The 18,015-nt window shown below is 35.4% G+C and overlaps 4 protein-coding genes across 4 annotated transcripts; all 4 read left to right on the top strand.

The window, feature by feature from the left end:
- Nucleotides 1–326: 326 nt before the first annotated feature.
- On the top strand, nt 327–5,192 carry LOC142973276 (uncharacterized). The gene is made up of 8 exons (XM_076114913.1): nt 327–383; nt 870–995; nt 1,078–1,244; nt 1,343–1,403; nt 4,055–4,129; nt 4,588–4,713; nt 4,795–4,961; nt 5,051–5,192. The coding sequence occupies exons 1-8, from the start codon at nt 372–374 to the stop codon at nt 5,112–5,114; spliced, it is 798 nt and encodes a 265-aa protein (XP_075971028.1). The 5' UTR covers nt 327–371; the 3' UTR covers nt 5,115–5,192.
- Nucleotides 5,193–8,963: 3,771 nt separating this feature from the next.
- On the top strand, nt 8,964–12,038 carry LOC142973275 (uncharacterized). Its single transcript, XM_076114912.1, has 6 exons — nt 8,964–9,002; nt 9,102–9,227; nt 9,472–9,638; nt 10,255–10,318; nt 11,385–11,587; nt 11,789–12,038. The coding sequence occupies exons 1-6, from the start codon at nt 8,991–8,993 to the stop codon at nt 12,036–12,038; spliced, it is 822 nt and encodes a 273-aa protein (XP_075971027.1). The 5' UTR covers nt 8,964–8,990.
- Nucleotides 12,039–13,375: 1,337 nt separating this feature from the next.
- On the top strand, nt 13,376–17,825 carry LOC142973107 (uncharacterized). Its single transcript, XM_076114663.1, has 7 exons — nt 13,376–13,439; nt 13,561–13,686; nt 13,770–13,936; nt 14,096–14,132; nt 17,210–17,335; nt 17,419–17,585; nt 17,666–17,825. Exons 1-7 carry the CDS (start codon nt 13,428–13,430, stop codon nt 17,742–17,744), a joined length of 714 nt encoding a protein of 237 aa, XP_075970778.1. The 5' UTR covers nt 13,376–13,427; the 3' UTR covers nt 17,745–17,825.
- LOC142973231 (cuticle protein 19-like) lies at nt 14,912–15,503 on the top strand. Its single transcript, XM_076114869.1, has 3 exons — nt 14,912–14,923; nt 15,032–15,181; nt 15,267–15,503. The coding sequence occupies exons 1-3, from the start codon at nt 14,912–14,914 to the stop codon at nt 15,501–15,503; spliced, it is 399 nt and encodes a 132-aa protein (XP_075970984.1).
- Nucleotides 17,826–18,015: the final 190 nt, after the last annotated feature.

Genomic DNA, 18,015 nt, shown 5'->3' with positions numbered 1-18,015 from the left:
AAGAGTAACCGTCAATAATGAGATTTCAAAAACGCACTTTAGATAAATTATAATAACATTAAAGATTTGCAATCGACAAGACAGATAGATATACAAGATATTTTAGTTTCCCTCAAATTATTTTGCCCTTAATAGATAATAAATTGATCAGTGATTAATTATATAAACCTATAGACAAAACGCTTGTAATAGTTACAGTATCTAATGACTATGTCGTGTTTAATGACACTACAAACACAATAACAGTGAAACTAACGTTACCTTGACTAACTTTTTTCAAACCATATAAAAGACGTGAGCTTTGCGAATTATTTATCAGTTTTTGTTCAGATTTAGTTCCGTTGTGACAATTGCAGAAACAATTGGACAAAATGTTTTTCAAGGTATTAGAAACAAATTATTGTTTAAAAATATTATGACATTAGTACAAATTTTTACATAGAAAATTACCTATAACGCATATCTTTTAAAGAAAGGTAGAAAGTGTATTTTATAGAACTACAACTACCTATTTAATTTAGGCTACTAACGAGTTCTTTATCATTTTTTTCTACTCTCCTTGTTGAAATGGTCATTGTTTTAACAATTAATAACAAAACCTGTATTATGTTGTAAATAAAGTAATTTTCATAAATATTTTAGGTATGATGTTTGAACGTAAATCAATTAACGTGTTAACAATACCGTTAACTACATCGTGGGATATTAGCTCACATTCTAATATAAAAGAGAGTCTTCAATTTAGTAGCATCAGTTCACTCATAACTTAGATATCAGAATTAACTAAAAAGACATGTATTTCAAGGTAGCGAGGCAGTTTTGAGAATTACTGAAAATAGAGAAAATTATTAATACATTTTTCATTTCAGGTGCTGTGCGTGTTGTCAGTGGGTGTAGCGGTGGTGGCAGGTCACGCTCACTCGTCTCAGTACATACACAAGTACGACGGACACCACGAGCCTGTACATCACGGACATGATCATCATGACTACTATGTTAGTACCTAACCATGTTCAAAACTACATGTGTGTAGTTATGCACGTGTACAGTGTTGTTTAAATAATGTTTGTGTTGCAGACGCACCCGAAGTACGAGTTCGAGTACAAGGTAGAGGACGCGCACACCGGCGACCACAAGTCGCAGCACGAGCACCGCGACGGTGACGTCGTCAAGGGATACTACTCGCTGCATGAGCCTGACGGTTCCGTCAGACATGTTGAGTACCACGGCGATCATCACACCGGGTAAGCGGTTTATTTATATGACTGCCATTGTGTTATTGTTTCCCTTATTGTTTACAATTTGATGAAAATTATCAATTCAATTCTATTTTCTATTACAGTTTCCACGCGGATGTGAAACACAGCGTTCACCACATCGTGCCTCATCATCACCACGATTATCATCACTACTGAAAATACAGAAACCAAACGTGTCAACTTCTGGACCAACCGCTAGTTTGTTTTTGTTAGTTTTATATTTTTGTAGAAAATGCTGTGAATAAATGAATTTAATAAAAATTTTAACGTTTTATTTTATGAATGCATTGTTTATTTTCCTAACCATTTAAAACCTTGAATTAATACATGACAACTTTAACAAAAAATTGCCAGCCCAACCAACCATTAAATATAAACTCTCTATTTTATAACCAACAATAATTGTGATAATTATAACTTTAAAGATTTTTAAGTACAGTATCTATACTAATATTATAAAGCTGAAGAGTTTGTTTGTTCCATTGTTTGTTTGTTTGTTTGAACGCGCTAATCTCGGGAACTACTGGTCCGATTTGAAAAAATCTTTCAGTGTTAGATAGCCCATTTATCAAGGAAGGCTATAGGCTATATATTATCACGCTACGATCAATAGGAGCAGAGTAACAGTGAAAAATTTTACAAAAACGAGGAAAATTATGATTATCTTAAGTGACGCAAGCGAAGTTGCGCGGGTCAGCTAGTGCTTAATAAAATCATTGATAAACTTTGTTTAGTTTCTTCTTTGCGTTTTGCTAACTCACACTGACTCGTAGATTGCACCAGCATTGAAATTCTTCTTTCTATGTATCACACACCCACAAGATTCTCATTTTGTCTTTAAACAATACATAACATCGAAACTAGATAATATAATGATTTCTTTGTATTTTTTTTTGTTTGATCACTAAAAATGGTTCAGTGCAAAACGCTTATTGAATAAAGTAAAGCTAACAGGGGAAGTTTAAAAGGTGAGCTAGTAAAAGAAATAGAGGAGAGTTATAGGTGTTCACGTATGTATATATGTATGTTAGGAGAAAAGAAGGAAGCAATATTAGAGGCGACGACAAATAAAGGTTAGTGAAAGAAGAAAACGTGCTGGGCCAAAGCCAACTTTTGTAGGTCAAGGGCATATAAAATGCCGATTTAAACTTATAGCAGTACACTGCCATCTGCCATAACAAGTACAATAGTATTTAATTATCAATATGCCTAATAATTCCATGAGTATCTGGGGGCACGGCAGTGCCCCCGGACGTCGAACAAAAAAGAGCGCAACGGCCGTACCATCCTTTTTTCGAAACATTTCAGGCCATTTTCAACCCCATATAGTGATAATATTTTCATGAATAAAGTACTTTTCAAGTCTCAGATCTTGGAACACCTAATCAAAGCAAGGAAAAGGCTACAAACATTTTATAATTATCCATCTATTAATAAGTTTAACAAATTAGCCCCTTTTATGCTCTACTCTAAGAATATTGGTTGTCATCATAATACATACATTCAACATATAAGATCACATAAATAGCACTTAAAGAAAACTTACATACATACATAAACTTACCTTTCTCTCAACTCCACTGCAGCCAGAGAAAGGAAAACTCATTGACATTTTACGATTCATTCATGGCACAAGGTCGTTATAATCGTATAATCAATTACATGTTACTCGGTGCGTGAAACAGGTTTACATTACATAAATATTCAAGTTTACGATTCAGGCACGTAGCTGTGGTTAAATTTAGTATTTTTATAGGATGAATGACCTGAATCATATTTAGTGGTTAATTGTTAAAAGAGACAATAATAATATCTTCTGAGAATTATGTAGACTAACATTAATTATTGGATAAAAAAAATCTGTCTCTTTGGTGCGGTCAGTACCTAGTGTATGCGACTGCTGTCACGAGGTATTGGGTGCTATTCCCGGTTCATCCTCTGGGACTATTGTAATTTACATTTTATAATTAGTCATCATATTTCTTAGGAGTAGCTCGGAGTTTAATAACTGTAAGTATAGCAGGCCGATATATGAAAATAGGCTCACCCCTATTACATGGAAGCAACAATATTAATGGCGAACCGTGGATTCATATATTAGGCGGGTGTGTATGGAAAATAATTAAAGTAAATTATTTAGTGCTTAGTGAGGAATAGTTTGTGCAATCCTTTGAAAGATAAATGGATGAATAATAAATTAAATTAAAAAAACACCCACTGCTTGCTTTTCCCCCCATAATGGGGAGGGTTTAGGCCTTAAGTCCACCACGCTAGCCGAGTGCGGGGACTTTGCACTCTTTTAAAAACTATTATAAGGAACTCTTAGACATTCAAGGTTGCATCACGATGATTTCCTTCACCGTTGGAACAAGTGATCGTTATTTCTAATACACAGAAATTCGAAAAGTAATTGATGTGAACCATCAACCACTCGTGTGGAACCAACCTAAACCACTTGGTTATTAGTAACTTAACAGGTTGAAAATATGCGTAAATTTTTATAATCGATACACGTAATCTCCCTCACCGATTAATAAATCGTAACTGAATATTGTCACACAATCATTAAAATCTAGAGCACACGACTGACATTTCTCGAAAGACTGACCTTTGTGGCCTGTGGCATGCAAACGAACATTGCTTACAAGTAAATAATAACATAACGGTTACAAAATCGTTATCACTGTGCAATAACCATATCGTGAATATTAATAATTATAGAGAAATCAATATCACCTTGGTTACCTTTTTTTAAACCATATAAAAGTGTCGAGAGTTAGAAATAATGGTATCAGTTCATATTTGGAGTTAGATCTCAACCAGATACTTCGTTAACCCAAGGAAATTATTTTTCCAAAATGTTCTTTAAGGTATTTATTTCATTTTTAAAGGTATTTGTACCACGCAAAGCCATATCCTAAAGCTTCAAATATTCTCTAAATTCTATTAACCCTTCTCGTATGATATTCCCAAGTTTTTTACGTTCCACTTACAATAACGCTTTCTTACATCAAAATCATTAACAATATGCATTGAAACGTAACGGTTGCAGCATCGTTGTAATATTAGTAAATTTATCATAATTATTAAGAGGAATTTGATTTCAACGTAAAATAATTATCGCGGTGTCTAAGCCGTAGCTGAATGAGCTCATATTTGGACTATAAAACAGCTAGCTAAGTTCCGTGGAGTATCAGTTTCCTTTGGGCTTAACAAACTTGTCTGACTTCTAAAATATTAAAAATGTACTTCAAGGTACAAAAGTTTTTTCCAAATGCCTAAAAAACTCAGATTAATTCAGTGTTATTAATATCTTTTATTGTTTTAGGTATTGTGCGTGTTGTCAGTGGGTGTAGCGGTGGTGGCAGGTCACGCTCACTCGTCTCAGTACATACACAAGTACGACGGACACCACGAGCCTGTACATCACGGACATGATCATCATGACTACTATGTTAGTACCTGACGATGTTCACAACTAGTGTACCGTGTATATGTGTGTGAAGGTGTTGTTTAAACAATGTTTGTGTTGCAGACGCACCCGAAGTACGAGTTCGAGTACAAGGTAGAGGACGCGCACACCGGCGACCACAAGTCGCAGCACGAGCACCGCGACGGTGACGTCGTCAAGGGATACTACTCGCTGCATGAACCCGACGGCTCCGTCAGACATGTCGAGTACCACGGCGATCATCACACCGGGTGAGCTTTATTTTCGTATAACGTCAAATACCAAGAAAGTACAATTACCAACAATTAAAACTAACTTATTTTAATATTTTGTTCTGCAGCTTCCACGCGGACGTGAAACACAGCATTCATCACATCGTGCCTCATCATCATCATCATTATTGAAACTCTTATTTCAATGACCGTTGACTGAAATTACTCTTTCATGTTAAAAGTTTTTTATATTTTTAAATACATGTTTAATGGAAATTTGTTTTTTTTTTACTTGATACGCTTAAATTTATATGTATTTCTAAAACAACACATCTATGCAAGTAAATTACTGACATTGAACATTCTACTTCATTCAACTTTGACTTGAAATCATACACACTTGATATGAAATTATTAAATAAATACTAGAAAATTTTAATTGTGACCCAACAAACATACAAAATAGTACTTATTTAAAATGATTTTTGAGAAGATAATTCATATTCAAATGCGAAGCCAGTGTTTGCAACACGTTAACAGTTAAGCCGATTCTAATGTAATTGTAAGAATCTGGGGGCACGGAAGTGCCCCCGCAAGTCGAGCAAAAAAAAAGCGGCACGGCCGTAACATCCTTTTCTCGAAGCAATTCGGGCTATTTTTGACACCCCTATAATTTCGTTGTGGATAAAACAAGAAGCCTGGATTTTCAGCAAATAATCAGTCATTGTATAAACACGGTATATTTAAAATTTCAGTCAATTTGAACCAGTACTTTAAGAATGACAACTTGTTAAAATTTTGAATTTTGTCACTCACTGATTCACTGACTCACTGACTCACCGATCATCAAAAGTCTAAGGTACTTCTAGCAGACTTAGAAGCTTAAAATTTAGAATACAAATAGGGTTTAGTGTTTTAATCATGGGAAAAATTCAATATTTTCTAATTTCGGTCCAGTTTTCTAAATACACCAACTGCAACAATAACTTTGTAATCCCATATAAATGTATAAGATTACAAGGTTACATTTGCAGTTAATGAAATCAAAATCAAATCATTTATTCATTTAGGTCAAGTGCTGATGAATTAATGAATTATTATTACTGTAGAAAATAAAATAAATAGGTGTAAATAGGTACCTACTATATGAGGCATAACGGGAGGGGATATAGGGTGGGTAAGAGTAGGTTTAGCCCATGAAACTGAACAACATTCCCATAGGAAAATATGTTGAATTATGAAAAAAAAACGTCTTTCCATACAAATTGGACTTATGTTCGCTCTACAAAAAGAAGTGAGATGCCATCAAAAACATTCTGTAAAAACCTCAAGTCTCGCCGTAAAAAGTTGTGAGATCAATATAATACCAAGTCGATTAATCTATTTAGTCTCTACTTAAAGGACCTTCTGTCTTAAGTTATTAAGTATGTTATTATCATGCCAATTTAAAAAAAATACCTTTAAAACAAATAGATCGACTTGGTCATCGCAAGTAAACACAAATTCGCCATTAACATTTCAGAAGCATTAACTAATCAAATCATGCGATGACCAGGTCGGTCTATTTGTATTAGAGGTATTTTTTTTTAAATTGGCATGATAATAACATACGTAATAACTTAAGACAGAAGGTCCTTTAAGTAGAGACTAAATAGATTAATCGACTTGGTATTATATTGATCTCACAACTTTTTACGGCGAGACTTGAGGTTTTTACAGAATGTTTTTGATGGCATAATAATATAGTTCAAGACTTTTCAAAAATTTTAACTATTTTAAAAACTGGTATTGCTAGCAACTTGATGTCACTATTAAGCTAAACACTAGTGAAACCATCTTGGTCAATTAACAAAATAAAGATCATCAGATAAAAATCATCATCGATATCTCAATATTTCGCAAAAATTTCACTTACAGTACCTCGATTCTCTACCACTATCGACTACCGACAACCGGCTAGCTATCGAAATTTTGACATTTAGAATGTACTGCCAAAATGTTTCCTACGACACCCGTCAGAGGCGCTGATCAGATTTTCATACAAAATTACTCGATGACAGTTCGGTTGTCGGTAGTCGATAGTAGTAGAGAATCAAGGTACCGGTAAGAAAAAATAGGTAACTAATTGTCTACTATTACTATCGATTATTGTCAATTTTTGTTTGAAAATCCGATCAACGCCGATTTGTTCATTTTGAACATCAAAGTCTCGATACTCGTTAAGACTGACTGTAGAGAATCGCACTACTGGTGGCCGTTACTCACGAACGCCTTTATTTAACGATAGAAGAGCAATTAATTTATTACTTTATTTAAGGAAATTGAACTGTTTTATTACTTAAGTAACGATTGTTTTTACGTTTACACTTAACATTCCTAGTTAAGATTTCTATTTGTTCAATGTAAGATTTGCTTTAAGTATCCGAAAATTCTGCATAGAGTATGTTTAAGTTGAAAATGTATAAATACGAATGAAGCGAAGGAAGTTTGTAGAGATCGTATCGATTTTCATTCTTTTTTCTGTATGTATGTATTATAAATGCGAATATTGCCCTGCGGTAGCGTCAACACACATTTTTAAAATAAACACACCGTCCAAATTTTGATGCATGGTAGGGACCTCTCTAAGACCCCTCTAAGACTTTAATAATAAAAAACGTTTCGTTTTTTATTTTTGAAGCCGACAAAAAACGGAAACGTTTTCCAGTAGTAATGCAGAAATGGATGTTTAAGTCCGTATACCTTTAGTTTTTCACAAAAAAATACCTCCAAAAAATATGAGAAGGAAAAAATTCAAAATTTAAAATTAACTGAGCTCCGAATCTTAAGGAAAATTTTAATATTGCTATTTTGAGTTGGCACCAAACAAATATTATATTTCTCTCTCTCTCTTTCTTTCTTACATTCAAACATAAGTTCAGATTAGTGTTGCTTCGTAATCCACGGATGCGGATGCGAATGTCTTAATGAATGCATATGTTCCGCGTTTTTGGATGCGCAAGTAATACTTACACGTATCCACAACACCCCTGGGTTATCACGTATTTTAGTTGACAACTAGTGAATGTCAAATTGATGGTACTTTGCTGCTTTGACGTAACGGAAGTACGACGTGACGTTTGACGTATCTAAGGGAGAAAACAATGTACAGTTTAGTGGCTTTTAAATAATTGTCAACTGAAATACATGAATACCTGTTTGTTACCTATACACATCCGCAAATGCTGGACATGACGGACACTTGTTTTATCCGAAAACAGAAGTGTATGAAATGTACACGTCTTCCAAATAACAATCGTGGTCCCATGTAACAGGAGGCGAGTTCATCGACATTTACCGGTGACGCTACCAAACTCTAGGCTAGTATTGAGAAATATTCAAATATAATTAGATTCAACCATTAGTATTTTACCCGATCCGATTTATTTTAATAGTGGCTACAGAGGCAGTCTTTCATAATTTGTATTTTCTTTTATTTATTTCCGGCACGCAAGCAATTATAGCATCGGAATGCGAATATAAACCTTTTTTAGCTTATTATAAATACTTAAATTAAAACTGAGGGCAAGCAAAGTCCCCAACCCGCACTTGGCCAGCGTGGTGGACTAAAAGCCTAACCCCTCCCCCTCGTTTGAGAGGAGGCCCTTGGCTTGCAGTGGGACAGTAATGGGTTAAGAAAAAAAAACATAATTCATAGCCAATTTTTACATCGCCGAAATTATTTTGTATTTTTTTTATAAAGTTTGTTATTTAGAATATTCTTAAAATAAATAAACAATTGATTTGAGTCGAAACTAATAACCAGAGTTCAATAACTTAATTCGTAATTTTCCTTTACTTTAATTTTTATATAATTTTAACCAGCACGCGAACGGATCATATTTTATAACATTTAGGAATTCTATGTCACAACAAAACTTCCACATCGTTTTAATCTAACGAGCAATTGGTAATTATAGTGAAATCTATATTACCTTGGCTACCTTTTTTAAAGTATATAAGACGTGAGATTTTCACGTTATATATTAGTAACCTCTTGGACTTGGTTTCGTACATATAATAAACAATATGTACTTCAAGGTAAAATACATATAATAAAATGATAATCATGTGCATTTTTGAATTAATTAAAGTATTTTTTATAAGTATCTAACCCGTGACCCTTACGTTTTCTTTCAGATACTGTGTTTGTTGTCAGTGGGCGTAGCAGTTACGGCAGATCACGCTTATTCGTCTCAGTACATTCACAAGTACGACGGACACCACGAGCATGCACATCACGGACATGATCATCATGATCACTATGTTAGTAACTGACCACGTACATAACTAGTGTATTGAGCATGCTAGAGCGATTGTTTATAGTCGGTACTGTCAAGTATCGAAAGTTTGGCGTTTAAAATTTACTGCCAAAATACTTCCTAGGACGCCCGCTAGAGGCACTGATCAGATTAACAGATTTTTCAATGATTGGCCGGGTGTCGGTAATCGATAATGGTAGAGGATGGAGGTAACTACAGACGTTGTTTTAATAATGTTTATGTTGCAGACGCACCCAAAGTACGAGTTCGAGTACAAGGTAGATGACGAGCACACCGGCGACCACAAGTCGCAGCACGAGCACCGCGACGGTGACGTCGTCAAGGGATACTACTCGCTGCACGAGCCCGACGGCTCCGTCAGACATGTCGACTACCACGGCGATCATAAAACCGGGTAAACAATATTATATCATTTGGACGTTAATGGTCCCACTTCTTGCCTATGCAATAACTATATTAGATGTAATGTAGAATATACAATAGAAGCATACAAAATTTTCGCCCGATTCCGCCACTTCTGAATAACTATCATAAGGAATGTTGATAGTTACTTTTATATATTTGCTGTCACTTAACTTAGTCTGTGGGTTAAGCAACCATTGGCGCGGTCATTCCATAGATGGGTGACCGCGTAGTGGTATTTGAACTGGGCATCTCCGTGCTTCGGAGGGCACGTTAAAAGTCGGTCCCGGTTGTTGTCTACTAAGATAACAGTCGTTAAGTCACGTCAAAAGCCTCTCGGGCGGCTTGAACAACTTTGACACTAGGTTGACCACTAACCATACGATAAACAAACAAACAAACAAAACTTAACTTAGCAAGTAGGTTATCTGGCAATCGTTCTTATCTGGCTCTCAATAAAACTAATTAGTATTATGATGATATGTTAGCTATTATATTCTTAGAAGATTTTTTTTCTTTAGTCCATGCCTGCACCTCTGCGAGAAAGACTTTATATCTGGCATGAATGTATGTAATTTTACTAACCACATATTTTAATTGCTCCACAGTTTCCACGCAAACGTCAAGCACAGCACTCACCACATCGTGCCTCATCATCATCATCATGATCATCATTATTGAACTTAACCTACAAGATTCAAAATGACTTGACTGATTTCTATTCAAATTACTATATTTTACAAGCAATCTCACAAATTTTGTAAATTATTGAATAATAAATAGATATTAAGTGATACTTGTAAAGCCTTTTATTGTTCCTCTGCGTGATCGTATAATTTTACTTTTTTTTTTCTCTATTTTTTCAACACTGTTTTTATCATCAAGCCGCTTTAATAAAAATGCCAATAAATCATTTTTCTTCTTGACGACGAAATTTGTGATTTCAAATAAGTGGAATGGTATTTATTTATGTGTTCTTTGCTGGTAGTATGGTGTCATAAGGAAGGAATCATTAAATTCGAACATTTATTATGTAATTTCTGATCTAAAAGTAGTTAAACTTAGTACATGATAATAAAAACGATAATGTAGGCGACATATTATACAATAACTTTATTATTTTCTAAACCTAATGAGTAATTTTAATACTTAATAGGCAATTATTTTGAAATAACTCTGAATATTTATTTAGATCTACGAAAATATGCTCGTATAGAAATCGGAGAAAGATTGCAAGTTCATAATTAAATTATCCAAGGTGCTTTCAAAAGAAATTATTTCGTTGAGTAAAACAGGTTCACACTTGAATATATAAAAAGCACGCCCTCAGCCTTTACTTTATCAGTTACAAAGTAGTTCTTTGATAATTAACTACTCCATCATGACTTTCAAGGTATTTAATTTGTTTTCTTATCATTTGGTTAAACCCAGTGTCAATATAGTTCAAGCCACTCGAAAGGCCTATTTTATAGCTAAACGACTGTTATCTTAATGGACAACAACTGGAACCGACATTCAACGTGCCCTCTAAAGGATGAGGATACTCAGTTCAAATTTCACTTATTTGTCACCCATCTATGAAATAACCGTGCCAAGGGTTATTTAACCCAGATGTGGTTTACCGAGGCAACACAACAATGCCATTTCGAAGTTTAAGTGTTCAAGAAATAATTATCAATTGTTAACAAATGATAAGTATAGGATAGTCAATCTCATTTAAACATTTTACTCTATTTAGGTACTCCTGATAGCAGCTGTCGTCGCAGTAGCAGCAGCGCGGCCACAAGAAGGTCACGGACACGATCATGGTCATGCTTACTCATCTCAGAGCATCGTGCTGCACCAGAGCCACGAGCACAAGCACGAGCCTGAGCATCACCACGAACATCATGAACATCACGGACATGATGAGCATCATGAGCATCATGAACATCACCACGAACATGAACACAAACACGAGACCAAACATGAGCACAAACAAGAACACCACGAACATCATGAACACCACGGTCACGCTCACTCCTCCCAGAACATTCATTTACACCACGACGGACATGTGACCAAGCACGTTGAGTACTATGTAAGTAGAAATCTTGTTCATCTGTATCATTTTGGTAAAGAATTTTGATAATTCTTGTATTTTTATTTTTCTCAGGGTCATCCTAAATATGAGTTCGCCTATGAAGTGAAGGACCCTCACACTCACGACATGAAGCACCAGCACGAGCAGCGCGACGGTGAGGTGGTGAAGGGCGAGTACGCCTTGCACCAGCCCGACGGTACCGTCAGGATCGTCAAGTACCACGCCGACAAGAAGACCGGATTCCACGCTGACGTCAAGTACGAGGGACACGCCAAACACATCGTACCTGAACATCACCACCATCACTAAACCAAAGCAGACAAAATGTTATTCAACTATTTATTTGTTAATTCTTAAACGTGTTACTTATTGATATAAGATTTCTATAAAGTAAAAGTATTCCGACATAAAAACAAATATATTATTTCATTCATAAGACCCATTTGAAGTAACCTTTGACAAAGATAATTTTAGCATATCGAAGAAGAAAAAGCCTTTTTCTAAACTACTGTAATATAAATTGTTATACCAAATGAATGCTCGTATAACATAAAAATATTTTTGATACAATGGAGGCTATTGTTGTATTGAGACCTAAAAGTATTGACGCTAAAATTTTCTCTACTTACTTGTTGTACTACAAAGTTGATATCTGGGCAATGTATAAATATAAATAATTATTATAAAACATACGGTAAGTTATTTTTTGTAAGATCTTGTAATTTTATAAGCAATTAAAAAAAAGGAGTATGAGTACCAAAAGAATATTAAACAGTAGCGCGATTCTTTACAGTCGGTACTGTCAAGTATTGAAAGTTTGACATATAAAATAGTCTATGTAGTAGTAATGCCCACAATAGATCCTTCTTCTTCTTCTTCTTATCGTATGGTTAATGGTCAAGCTAGTGTCAAAGTTGTTCAAGCCGCCCGAAGGTCTTTGACATGGCTTCACGACTGTTATCTTAATTGATAACAACCGGGACCGACTTTTCACGTGCCCTCCGAAGCACGGAGACGCCTTGTTCAAATGCGGTCATCCATCTATGGAATGACCACGCCAAGGTTTGCTTAACCCATAGATCGTTTACCGACCGGTGAGCGCACCTGGCTACGGGCCTACGACGGCCGTTAGAGGTGAAGACCAGATTTTCATACAAAATGTCTTTTGGTAGGTGTCGATTGTAGGAGAGAATTGAATTACAGTTCAGCACCTAATCAGCCATTGACTTCAAAATCAAATCAATTCATACATGTCAAGTATTGACACTTATGAAAATTAATGATACAGAGGGTGAATTTACCGGCAGTTCAGATAGTAATGCTATGGAAAAAAAATCTTGGCCACTCTTTTTAATGGCCAACATTTGATTGTACCATCCAGCCCGCATATAACATTCTTGCACGGAGTGTGGCTTAAAAAATCGCTGCATTTTCAACAATCTTATCTAACTCTGACATAATTTTAAATGTATACCTGACACGCGATCAAAACATTTTATAATATTTAAGAATTTTATGTCACAACCAAACGTATCTATCGTGATAATCTAACAAGCAATTTGTAATTACAGTGAAATCAATATTACCTTGGCTACCTTTTTTAACTATATAAGACGTGAGATTCGGACGTCATGTATCAGTTACCACTTGGTCTCACTTTTAAACCAGTCTCAAGGGTTCTAACAGCAACTTAACAAAATGTTCTTCAAGGTAAAAGGCACATTACCAGTAAAAAAGAAGGAAGATTATTTACTCTCAAAAACAGAATTTGATAAATTTGTGTCGCGATCAAAATTGACTGTTACAAATTAATTCGTAATATTTTTTTCAGGTGTTGTGCGTGTTGTCAGTGGGTGTAGCGGTGGTGGCAGGACACGCTCACTCGTCTCAGTACATACACAAGTACGACGGACACCACGAGCCTGTACATCACGGACATGATCATCATGACTACTATGTTAGTAACTAACAATGTTTTCAAGTCTACATATTATTATATGTGTGTGTGAATGTGTTGTTTAAATAATGTTTGTATTGTAGACGCACCCGAAGTACGAGTTCGAGTACAAGGTAGAGGACGCGCACACCGGCGACCACAAGTCGCAGCACGAGCACCGCGACGGTGACGTCGTCAAGGGATACTACTCGCTGCACGAGCCCGACGGCTCCGTCAGACATGTTGAGTACCACGGCGATCACCACACAGGGTAAGAAAACATTTTTTGTTGACATCGTCTTTATTGATTTTGTACATAAAACTCATTTTCAACTAATTTTCCTTTCCAATATACCAGAAAGCTATTTGAAAGTGGTCATTATAAATAATTAGTACTTAGTTACTAATTAACACACGTTTTCTTTTACAGTTTCCACGCTGATGTCAAGCACAGTGTCCACCACATCGTGCCTCATCACCATCATCACTACTGAACACAGACTACTTGAAACATCCATTTTGTTATACCTAATGGAATACTAAATGCATATAAATAAATATATATGAATTGATTTTTAAGACATTTTAATTATACGTTCTCCCTATAAATCATAGTGTATATGTTACTGTAAAAGCCCGAATTGTAGTAAATCCTAAGATTTTCTGAATACAGTCTAATTCAACCAAAGGTTATAAGTCATTATATGATCATTAATGGTAAAAAGCTCTATAAGCACTTTAGTAAACTTCTTAGTTATAATTAAACAGTATGAATAATTAAATGCCAACCTGAAATCCTAAATCCTGAAAGCCTGCCATCAAAGAAATTATGACATAGTACAAATTCATAAATCAATAAAATTATATTCCCCACGACCTGAGGCGTCTGTCAGTATCTTACTAATGCAGTAGCTAAGAATTCAGAATCGTCAATTCACCAACCATATTACCGTTGTACCATAAAAGATGCAAGAGTATCGTCCGACTCATTCATTGATAATAAAATGTATGAAAGAAATTTTGGATATTTTTGGAGAAAGGAAATTCATTGACACAAATTTATTCAAGGTCAGCTTTATGCTGTCATAAAAAGGATCATATTCATGCATAAAACAGGTTTGGAGACATTTACGAGTTTATACCAAATTAAAGCAAGTATTTATATAAAAAGGTCCAGTAAAACCCTTACATTTATCAGTCAGTTTAAGACTTTCTACCAAACAACATCATAACATAATAACTTATTATGTCTCTGAAGGTACAAAAAAATTTAACTGAAAATTCAAAATACAAGAAAAAATAATGCTAATTAGATACCTTATCAACATAATATGTAAATATTTAATATAAAAACTCTTTCTCGTAGGTATTCCTGGTTCTAGCTATCTTCGCAGCAGTAAGCGCGCGGCCACAAGGTCACGGGCACGATGACCACCACGGACACGAACACGCGTACTCATCTCAGAGCATCAAACAACACCATGATGGACACTTGACCAAGCACGTTGAATACTATGTACGAAAGTCTTTTTAATTTTACATTCAATATTATTTTCAGTTTTTTTAGAGTACGCCTTAATCATTGATATTTCATTCAACAGGGCCATCCTAAATACGAGTTCGCCTACGAAGTGAAGGACCCTCACACTCACGACATGAAGCACCAGCACGAGCACCGCGACGGTGATGTGGTGAAGGGCGAGTACGCCTTGCACCAGCCCGACGGTACCGTCAGGATCGTCAAGTACCACGCCGACAAGAAGACCGGATTCCACGCTGACGTCAAGTACGAGGGACACTCTAAACACATCGTTCCTGAACATCACCACCATCACTAAACCAAACAAACCTCAATGTTGTTATAATTATATTTAAGGAATTGCTCAAAAATGTTGATGTAAATTGTTACAAAACATAAATAAAACACTTACAAATATAAAAGTCTATTTTTTTGTTTTACTTACCCTGAAAGTTGTTAAGGAAAGATGGAAGAAATTTCGGGTATATTCCCGGTGTCCACCCCCTGCTTGTCCACCCCGAGTGGACCGAGACACAAATCTTTTAAAAAGTTCTCGATGTCCACCGCTGGGGGACAGTGAGAATTAATTTTAAATTATTCCCGCTGGCCACCCCGGGTGGACAAAGACACGAGTTTCATATTACTACTCTCGATGTTCACCGCCGGTGGACAAAGGCACTGCTTAAATAAACATTCTCAATGTCCACGCTTGCTGGAATTACGTAGGTAATTACGTACCTTTATAAGTCCTTAGTACCAATATAAGATTTTTTTAAATACAGAGAGGAGCGAATTTGCGTAGGTGTCGCCAATATTAGTATTTAAACAAACAGATGCAGAAGTATCGACGAAAAGAGAAGCGAGAAGCCTATTAAAATAAGTACCTGGATAGTAATATGAAATTTCCAACTGCAAGCTTTAAGCTCAAGAGGTCATTACGATGTAAATTAGTTCATAGCACTGCATGGTTTTATAAAACTGCGCTCATTCATAAGACAATACTGATTATTTTGGATGCTTATTAATGCGTTTAAAATGGGGTATAAATGTAGATCATCTTGCTATAGATACGTTATCTAAGTTAGCCTTTTGATAAAGCGCAAAATAAATGAAAGAATCTATGTCATAATTAAATGAAAAATTTGCGCAAATTTGGAACACTCGATAAATCAGTCCAAAGTCTGATTTGTATCAGGTATTTCATGATATTGAATCCCGAACATTATAGTAACTTCATACCCTGCATGACTCCCTTCATCACCCTACATCATAATATTAAATCTCCTTTGCATGTCTACTTTTTACGTTTTTGTTCGTCAATATTGCCATACTTGTTATCACGTAAAAACTATAACACGTAAATTACCCTAACAACACGCAAACAAAAACTGTTTTATAACATTTAGAAACTTTATGTCACAACAGAACGTCCATATCGTGATAATCTAACGAGCAATTATAATTATAGTGAAATCAATATTACCTTGGCTACCTTTTTTGAACTATATAAGACGTGAGATTTTCACGTCATGTATCAGTCACCTCTTGGACTTAGTTTCACTCAAGCAGTAACAGTTCTAACAACAAGTCAGCAAGATGTTCTTTAAGGTATTTGGATTGATTTAATTTTACTGGTAACACACAAGTTAGAAATTGTAGTCCAATTTGAAGAAAAAAGGAGGGGTCATTTTTACACCTAGACAATGTGATTTTTGATTTCTTGCCTAAGTAATTTTTTGGGTATTACAATGAAACGTACTCGTAATAAAACGATAAAGGGTGCATACTAAACTTGCATACATCCAACGACTAATATAATTTAAAAACATTTCTCATTATCTCTACAAAAATAATCATTGCAAAGTCCGCTACAGTAATGCCCTATGCATTTAAGTAAAATTATCTTGCTTTAAATGTATTGTAATCGTAATTTCCTTCCACCAATAAATAACAACAATGATTGAATTAAGAATAAAAGTATTTTTTAGCATATATCAACGATTCAATTAACGTTTTCGATTTCAGGTGTTATGCGTGTTGTCTGTGGGTGTAGCGGTGGTGGCAGGTCACGCTCACTCGTCTCAGTACATACACAAGTACGACGGACACCACGAGCCTGTACATCACGGACATGATCATCATGACTACTATGTTAGTACCTAACAATGTTTTCAAGTCTATGTCTGTGTGTGTGTGTGTGTGAAGGTGTTGTTTAAATAATGTTTGTGTTGTAGACGCACCCGAAGTACGAGTTCGAGTACAAGGTAGATGACGAGCACACCGGCGACCACAAGTCGCAGCACGAGCACCGCGACGGTGACGTTGTCAAGGGATACTACTCGCTGCATGAGCCCGACGGCTCCGTCAGACATGTCGAGTACCACGGCGATCACCACACCGGGTAAGCAAATAAGAAATAATTAATCAGACTATGCTGATTCTAAACCAATAAAATAAACCTTTTCCTGACTTTTGCCGCAGGTTCCACGCAGACGTGAAACACAGCACTCACCACATCGTGCCCCATCATCATCACCATCATCACCATGATCATTACTGAAGCCTTTAATATTGTTATACTCTGATTACGTTACCACGAAAACTGTTACATTTTGTACTAAAGCTATTTCATAAATATTTTTTTTAAAAAGAACACAAACCTGTTTTATTAAAATATTTAGGTCTTATACAAGTAATGATAGTCATTTTCAGTTTTAAAGTTTTTCAAATTATGTTTAACACATCGCTGTTTGACTCTTTGAATCGAATCTTTATTTAAAAATTAACCATTTTTTTCGTTACTAAGTTAAATACTCAAATATGTTAGACTA

The sequence above is a fragment of the Anticarsia gemmatalis genome, chromosome 5, assembly GCF_050436995.1.
Source record: "Anticarsia gemmatalis isolate Benzon Research Colony breed Stoneville strain chromosome 5, ilAntGemm2 primary, whole genome shotgun sequence".
Lineage (NCBI taxonomy): Eukaryota > Metazoa > Arthropoda > Insecta > Lepidoptera > Erebidae > Anticarsia > Anticarsia gemmatalis.
Note: the sequence above shows the minus strand (reverse complement) of the source record. Positions and strands in the feature narration are given on the sequence as shown.